The sequence below is a fragment of the Drosophila busckii genome, chromosome 2R (genome assembly GCF_011750605.1).
Source record: "Drosophila busckii strain San Diego stock center, stock number 13000-0081.31 chromosome 2R, ASM1175060v1, whole genome shotgun sequence".
NCBI classification, from domain to species: domain Eukaryota; kingdom Metazoa; phylum Arthropoda; class Insecta; order Diptera; family Drosophilidae; genus Drosophila; species Drosophila busckii.
In genome coordinates this window covers 22,094,481-22,103,599 of record NC_046605.1, presented here as the reverse complement: position 1 = coordinate 22,103,599, position 9,119 = coordinate 22,094,481, and the positions used below count along the sequence as shown (strand labels likewise).

General features: G+C 39.8%; 1 protein-coding gene across 1 annotated transcript; it reads right to left on the bottom strand.

The window, feature by feature from the left end:
* Window positions 1–3,443: 3,443 nt before the first annotated feature.
* Window positions 3,444–5,282, bottom strand: LOC108604071 (adenosine deaminase-like protein). The gene has a single exon (XM_017993339.2). The coding sequence runs from the start codon at window positions 5,140–5,142 to the stop codon at window positions 4,009–4,011; it is 1,134 nt and encodes a 377-aa protein (XP_017848828.1). The 5' UTR covers window positions 5,143–5,282; the 3' UTR covers window positions 3,444–4,008.
* Between the last annotated feature and the right edge of the window lie 3,837 nt (window positions 5,283–9,119).

Below are 9,119 nucleotides of genomic sequence, written 5' to 3'. Positions count from 1 at the left end.
CATTGCAACTCCTTAAAACGCACAAGCGCCTTACACTCAAAAGAAGACAAATCAACAAATCGAGCAACTCGGCGGCTGTGCCCGCAGACCTTGAATATATGTTTCAGCCAAATCCTGCCACAAATTCATTCACAACAAGTGACTCTCAGCTTCAACAAGAGCCAATGAAATTTCGCCCAAACGAAATCATTAAAAATCAGTTGAACCCGAAAAAATCACCAGGCTTCGACCAAATAACGCCAAAAATGATTATTGAGCTCCCATACTGTGCAGTAGGCACCCTCGCACAACTCGTCAATGCCATCACCAAGCTTGGTTACTTCCCAGAGAGATGGAAAAAGTCAATAATAATAATGATACCAAAGCCAGGCAAAGATCACATAAATCCATCGTCATACAGACCCATAAGCCTACTATCATGCCTATCAAAACTCTTTGAAAAATGCTTGCTGACTCGGATAAATCCATATCTAAGAATCCATAACAAAATCCCATCACATCAATTTGGGTTTCGTGAAAAACACGGCACTATCGAGCAGGTCAATCGCATAACATCTGAAATAAGAAGCGCATTCGGAAACCGAGAATATTGCACTGCAATATTCTTAGATGTATCCCAAGCCTTCGATAGAGTCTAGCTAGAAGGACTAACACATAAGATCAGAGCAACGCTTCCTAATAATACACACAAATTATTAGAGTCGTATCTATATGACAGGAAATTTGCAGTGAGATGCAATTCTGTTATGGCTGACGACTATCTGATCAGAGCTGGAGTCCCACAAGGCAGCGTACTTGGACCAACACTTTATGTCCTTTACACAGCAGATATTCCAACAAGTTGACAACTAACAACATTCACCTTTGGTGACGATACAGCTTTTCTCAGCCGTTTGAGGTGCCCTATGCAAGCATCAGCGCAACTGGCTCTTTATATGGTCGAAGTGGAGAAATGGCTCTACAATTCCGTACTTAAGCCCATCTGGACCTAAGGCTCCCAACTATGGAGGAACGCCAGCAGTAGCAATATTGATATTATCCAGAGAGTTTAGTCATAAATCCTTACAACTATCACAGGGGCACCGTGGTACGTTCGAAACGAAAACATACAGAAAGACTAATATTTCAACCAGTCAGAGATGTAATAGCTAAAATCAAGGTAAAATACTACAGCAAGCTTTCTTTGCACCCAGCTTCCTGTGGGCTAACAAGACTTTGCAGCCGCTCCCGTCTGCGTCGTAACGACCAACCAACCAGCGATAGATTCTAGGAACGTGCAATCCTAAAACAGTTTAAAGAAACTGTTAGATAATGTTTGGTTATAAGATTGGTATACTTATTGTTAGTCTCAATTTAAGTGAAAATTCAATAAAAAAAAGCAAAGCTTAAAAAAGAAAACGTGATAGCTTTTTAGAGAAGTGGTTAGGAGATGCTGCAAATATGACTTTTTAAAATATTTAACGACTTTTTTGCATGACTCCAACAACTAAGCATACATGCTTAGTGCTCCAACACTTCTGAGAGCTCTGTGGTGGCAGAAAATGATTTGTCCAACAAATTGCTAAGTAAATGGCTGCTACAGTTTAGTCTACAATTATTTTATAAGGCTTTTAACATATTTCGCCCTTTATCTGTTATAAACATAATTTATTTAAAACAAATTTTTTAGCTTTCTAAGGATCTTTCGAAATCCATCGACTTCATCCCCATAACGAGGTCAAAAAATTTGAAATCCTCTTGATAGTGGAACGTCCAAAAGTTGCGCTTAACGTAGTTGTCCGTCCACATGTCGATTGTTGCTGACGCGTCACCGCTGCACACAATCTTATTGATTTCAGCACTGTGCTTCACACACATGCTCTAAGGGCTGCACGCATACATAGAAAGAATATCACCGCGCTGCGCAGTGCACCCACCCTCAAGCGTTGAACGCCTCTTAGGCAATGATCTGTGAAACAGATGAGTATTCGGGTCGCGAACTCAGCAAGAAAGTTCACGAAGTTTACGTGGGGCCCAATCGTCGTGAAATTTTATGCAGCCACTTTTTAGTCCATTTGACGCCTCTATATGTTGTATGCTTAGCAGAGAACGGCAATTGTGGCACTTTTTAAGGCACAATCGGTGAGCACACACAAAAACAAGTGCGAGGTGCCTGCGCGCAATGACAACTGGAAATAAGCAACGCACAAAACACCCAGAGAGATCCGAGAAAAGGTTCGCATCGATCCGTTGTGTTTTTACCCACAACGAAGCAAGCGCAAGGGAAATGTCCGCGAGTTCGATCGGCTAGCATATAAGCATAAGCGAGAAACAATATCGCTTGCTATCTCGCTCTGTCTGCATTGGCAGCGACGCCGACGCGACAGCAGGTAGCGAAACAGAAGCACGCAGAAATATTTTGACCCTTTTCTTGTGTTTTGCTTCGGGAAAGAATTGCCTGCGCACAAAATGCTGCTGAAATCATTTTTTATACGCACAAGTAATTGCATTGTGGTCTGATCCACAATTTCGCTTGTGTGTGGCAGTACTACCATGGTGTACGCGTTGTGTTTTTAGGGGTGTGTGCACTATTGCCGTTCTCTGATGCTTAGTGATTTCAGCCTTTAGCTGCTTCTTTTTTCGCTGGCGCATTGCGAGACTGCGCGAAATGGTTGTAGGGTCCGGCAGCATGTCTTCTACATCGACGTGCCATATGCTGCTCCGATTTTAATAAAAAACTACGAAATTCTTGAATCCAGAACCGCTGAAAATGTCAAGCTGTTTAATCGTTTTCAAACATTCAGATTGTTTAATGGTTTTGCAGCACCTGTGCCTATTTAAATTTGATGTTTGGTGTACTTAAACACAATTTGACAGGAAATAAAACCTTTCAATACGGTACTGTCCGGATTTATAATGTCTATAAGTACATTACATATAAAGCTTCTTTCTTTGCGCTTTCCAGATAAGATGTAATTGGCATTTGATATAATTTCAGCCACAGTCTTTATTGATTCGTTGTCCATATTTATGCTAATTATGCTAATCTGCAAGTGCAAGAAAAGGTTCGCTAATGATGCCGAATTCTCGAACAAAACGTTCGTTTGCTTAAACAAAACGTCCGATCAAACCTAATCATTTACGAAACAAGTGCACGAAAAGTTTCGGTCATGACTGCCGCATTCTCGAAGATTCTTTGTCGCTCAAACAAAACGTTAAATCGACACCACAAAATGTACATATTCTTGATTAGCAAGACATACGGAGCCGATGTAACCATGTTCATCTGTCTGTCCATCTGTATGCTTTAGTCACACCTTACGTTTTTGTCGCAAATAGAGATTAATAGGTCAATGTTCAGCCATGTAAAGCTTGTAATGCAAAAAAAGTTTTGTGTTCGAAGTCCTTCAATTTCATACATGCCTGTTTAAATATATTTCAAAATTGTAAATGTTTTAATTCATAATTTTAAACTAAGCACAATTTGCAAGTTAAATCTGATACAGTGTGCCATTAGGTTTCTGGGTTCAAAAGCAATAGCTTCACTTTCATCGAATACCAGTTTTTCATCCCAGTTTTTACATCATTTCGAAAATAAAATTTAGTAAATTAAGCTTCAAGAAATTCCGTGTGTATTAAGTATTGAATTAAAATGTATTAGGAAAACTATTTTCAACTTAATACAACTTTTGATGTGTTTGCTTGAAGTTTGAATGCTTAATTTTATCAACATCCGCATCATCATATTCCCTTCAAGTAAAATTTACTTTATTTATTTGTTTGCCATCTGCTTTATGGATAAGAATGCCACAGCATTTTATCTACCAACATGAGTAATTTGTATTATTCATTTTTGTTTGTACATAGACAAATAATTGATATTAGGCTATCAAAAACAGAAGTTGTCATGCAACTCAATTGTTTGTGGCGGGCAAAATTTACATTACACATAAGTTTAATGTTCTTAGCTTAGTAGATACCGATTTTTGTGAACATTTAATTATTTGCAACAGGGGTCAATTACACGCTCTATTCACAAGTTTTTTTTTCTATGTACCGTTTTGTTTTATGCACCCTATTGTCTTTGACGGTCATCTGGGATATAAATGCGTCAAGCTGTATTTTAAGATTTTGCTTCTCCTCACAACTCGCAAAAGCGTGGTCGATAGCTTCCATAGTGAGATCGATGCACTGAGTCTGTGTCAGTCCAAAAGCTTCCGTTGCCAGGTAGAACTCGTTACTTAGAGTAGTATCGAAGACGCCGCTATCATCTGTACAAAGAACTCTGGGAACTTCTGCTTCTATTAATCGCTTGATATGATGGTACTGAAGACTTTCAACCGTGCCTGACTTTATATTACTTGTTAGACAGCACTCGACTGCGATATTATGTTGCTTCATGTAAGCGTAGTCTGCACTGGTAAGATACGTTCCGTGCCCGCATCGAGACATTCCAAACATTAGCATCTGTTTGATTTCTGAACGGTTTGGAATCTCTGCACAATGGATGGCCAGCATCAATCCGTGTTTTCGGGCCAAGGTTAACGCTGGCATAAATTCTTCAAAGTTTCCCTTATTTGGATTACCGCTAAAGTCAATACCAACTATAATATCGGGATAGAGTTTACAAAAATCCACAGACAATGCAACGGTTTCCTCGGAGACAGAAACCGGCTCACCCCGATTTATAGATGGCAATAGCTTCACTTTCATGGAATACCGGCTGCGTGCTCTACTAATGCACTCTAGTACAGTTTGTAAATAATCCCTTCTAGACATGTTAGCATTTGACTTTGGCGTTGTTCTAAGCTCAAGATATATGACATTATCCTTTGCAAAATCACGAATAACCAATTCTGTTGCACGCTGTAACCCCACCTTTGAAGCAGTCAAATCGTGCACAAAACTAAATTTTTCGAAACAATCGTCAAGATTAGCTCCCTTTTTAAATGTAAGAAAGCGCTTAGATAACATCAGAAATTCATCTGTCTCTTTTCCGTACACTGTTGCAGCTAATTCACGGATGCTATTTATGTTCAAGCAGCCGTTCAAATGGGCATGCAGTTCCACTTTTGGTAACTCTCGTAAAAACGCCAGTATTTTTTCATCAATTTGTACGCTTCCAGGCACATTTGAAAGAGGGCTACGTTTGGCTGAACGCATGTTAGTTTCAGCACTTCAATCTTCTTGTCGTCCGCCTCGAGCTCCTTTTGATGCCGCTTGTTGAGCGAAAATTTGTTGTTTGATATTTTTTATTGACAGCTCGTAATTATACAACAAAATACATGCATATAACCGAGAAACTATCAATATATCGAAAAGCTAGGCTATCGAAATTTAAGTGTGAACATTTCAAAATCACAAATGGCTATACAGGTTAGAAAAATCGAACTTTGCAAACATTGGTTTTAATATTAATAACTTATTGAATATTTTTGTTTTCAGCTTACGTTGGCAATCTGAATCGATTTGTCCTGCTTTGCTAATCATATGCACACGATCTTATGCACACGACATTGCAGGCACGCACATATACTTTGTTGTTATCAACTTAAAAACTTCTTCGTCAGTATCCTAAAATAAAGCGAAAGGTAATTAATTTTAGCAATTGTAGTTAGTTGGAAGTGTATTACCATCTAATAAATCAGGAGATCCACATTCTTTTCGACATTTGCTTTTACCAAATACTGGAGAGGTCTACAGGTCTATTGAAGATTGTCTTGGCCGCTATTTTGTTTTTTATACACTTTGACATTTTTGTAAAAAATGGAAAAAGGTATATGAAGTTGCTCAAATGTATGTAACAGAGAGAAGGGGGCGTGGCAGACCCTATAAAGTATATATTCTTGTTCAGCTCGACGAGCTGAGTCGATTAGCCATGTCCGTCTGTCCGTCCGTCTTGTATGAGTGCGTTTCCTTCAGCAATTAAGAAGCTAGAGCAACCCAAATTTGGTATGTCAGGTGCCCTATAATCCAGGACACTACGCTTTTATTTATTTTTTTTTTTTATTTACCCCCCTCCCCCGCAATCGAAAAAAAACTATATATAAGCAGTACAAAAATCTTTAAAAATCTGAAATAAATCACAAAATTGCGTAGTCATGTTTTTGACCGATTTCAGAAAGATCGGATAAAAAACTTAGGAATTATTGACATTTCAATTTTCAATATAGACAGCGGGGTGCACGTGCTGACGCACCATGACAAACGTCGCTGCCGACGCAGCGCGCCGTCGCTGCTGACGCTACAGCGAAAACGAGCTGTGACGCGTCCGGCTGTTTTGTGTGTATGTGTTTGTGAGTGCATGTGTGTGTTTGCTGCGATGCCCTAGTCAAAGTGTATTTTAAAAGTTGGTGGCGCCCAACTTTAACCTGTCCACTTGTTAAAAATTCTTATTGCGTACGCTTTGGTGGTTCATGTGGTGTGCCGCTTTAAAGCTTTTTACAAGAATTCATCGTTTCTGAAAGGAAAATTTTTAATGATGTCGAATATTTTTAAAATATCGTATCGACGATATTCTCTTGTTAAAAAAATATCAAAATGTTTTAGATATTTTCGGTTTTTCCGTTTCCAAAAAAAAGTGTCACAGAATAAAAAGTAAGGTAAATTAAACACATCAATTATAGATAATTAAATTTATCGTATTAAAGAAAAAGAAAATTATGAGATGAGATTGATTTGTACATTAGGAAAAATTAAGACTAAGAAAAAATTAATACTAAAACTAATTAAAACTAAGAGATTTATGTAATAAGTTATCACTGATTCAAATTCAATTCAAATTTATTAGAAGTTTCTAGTTTTTTGAATAATACAAATTATATGATGAGTGATTTAAAGCTCTATTTGTTATAAAAGGGTTAAGTAATCTCAGCGCCAATATTTGGCCATAATTAACTTTAAAAATATGCGTTGCGTTATATGTGCATATCCCATTTTTCTCTGTAAATCACAAACGCAGCATTTTATAGCGCAAGCAAGTCTCCTAGGTGTAATTAGGTATTTTAGAAGAAGTGCGAGCGCGCGAGCATAAAAAAAATATATACATATATTGCATATTCGATGCAGTAAATTCTTCTTTTTATAAATCCGTAACTATCCATTATACAAATTCTTATTTGCCCTACACCAAAGCTGCAAGAATATTACTATGTATATACCCATCAGACTTAATCGACATCGAAACACCATTGCTAACTTCCTTTGAAATCCAGAAGTTATGTATAAAACAAACGCTGCGGGCGACCTCCTGATATTGATACACGAGGCCAATTCGGAGACTAGCCGTTCAGAGCAACAATTCATGTACAGACAACCTCAACGGCAGCTAGACATATCCAAAAGACGGGTTAGTCAAATTTAAATGGAGATCGATGCCATCAAATAGGCTTCCCGCATTACTATACCCAGACTATTGAAACCGGGCGATTAGCATTTTGCACAATGTACCAATTTTGGTCAGATGAGTTTAAAAAAAATCAAATTTTCCGATGAAAAAAGTTTATCTTTTAGCTAGGTCCTGACTGTTCACAAAAGTATTGGCGTGACAATAGGCAAGCACGCCAGACATGCAATAATCGGAACTATGCTAGTTACGTTATTTTTTATACATTTCCGTCTTATAATTACTGGGTGGCTTTTTGGGCTTTATTTGAGCAGAATAAAGTTTCTAACCGCGGTCAACCTGGTGGCCTCCAGAGCGATCTCTGTTTCAAAAATTAGTAGGTTCACACACAGCCTCCCCGTGGCACCAGCTGGGTAGCTATTTTAGCATCCGCCATGTAAAAAAGACATCCAGTAAAGATCAACAAAACTGACATTGATAAGACCCCCCTTACGTTGACGACCTCCGCAAAATGAATAAGGACTACGACTTAATGACATGCACCTGGAAAGTCCAGACCCTCAATAAAGAAGATGCCTCTATTTAAAAATTAGCCTAATTTGCGCGCACGCCCCGTCGGAGAAAAGGGACGATGCTTTTAAAGACGTGTTCTATGCGAGACTCGAGGAAATATATGACCGCTTCCCAACCCGCGATGTGAATATCATCCTCCACGAGACTACCTCTTCGATCTAAGGCTGATCGAATTCGCCACGGCGCATAACATGGCAGTTAGTAGCACCAGATTTCAGCACCTCGACATTCACAAGGGTACTTGGCTGTCCCCTGATCAACAAACACGCAATCAAATTGATCATGTTTAGATAGACGGAAGCCATGTCTCACACGTGCTGGACTTTCGTTCGTTCCGCGGAGTCAGCATTGACTCCTACCACTATCTTGTTGCAGCCAAGTATAGGCCCTATACCATGCACCTCTCGGAATTGCTCCACCAACCCGACTCCCTACCTGATGATGCTGTCGGACTTTGGGCACACATATCCCACCCCATGCGCACTGCCCCTAAAAGGACCATTAGATTCCGACGCCCTCCTCCTCCTAGCATCCAATGGTACGATGAGGAGTGTCGCGAAGCAGCTGCAGCGAAAAGCCCCGCCTAAAAAAGAACGCTGCAGTCTGCCGCAACGCAAGCCATGCGGTAAGGAGAAAGGAAGAGAGAAACCTTTTCAGACGGAAAAAACGCGAGCAAAAAAGACGCGAGCATGAGGAACATGAGGTGCTGCGGAGCAGAAATGATGTAAGAAAACTATACCAGCAGGTCTGACCCAAGGTTTTCAAACTGCCGCGACGAGAATGGAAATCTGGTTGCAGATACGCATTTGTCACTGAGATTATGAAATGAGAATTTCTTTTGCTGCTTGCAGGTGATGTCGACACAAATTCCGCAGTTGAAGAAAGCAGCCCGATACCACTAATCAACGAAGAGGTGGACGTACCACCACCTAGCCATGACTAGGCCCCACGATATGCCCAAACTACCGGAGAATCAGTCATATAGCAATTTCATATAAGGTTCTATCAAGCGTTCTGTGTGAAAGACTAAAGGAAATCGCCAACACACTACAGTTCGAGGTTTCAGACAAGGCGACCCTCTATTGTGCGGCCTCTTCAACATCGTGGTGGAAAAGTGTGCAGTTCCTTGCATACGCTGATGATATCATTGGTCGCAGAAAGCGAGATGTCACCGCTGCATTTTCCTCTTAACGAAAAGGAGTCAACAAGAGTGGGTCTGGCG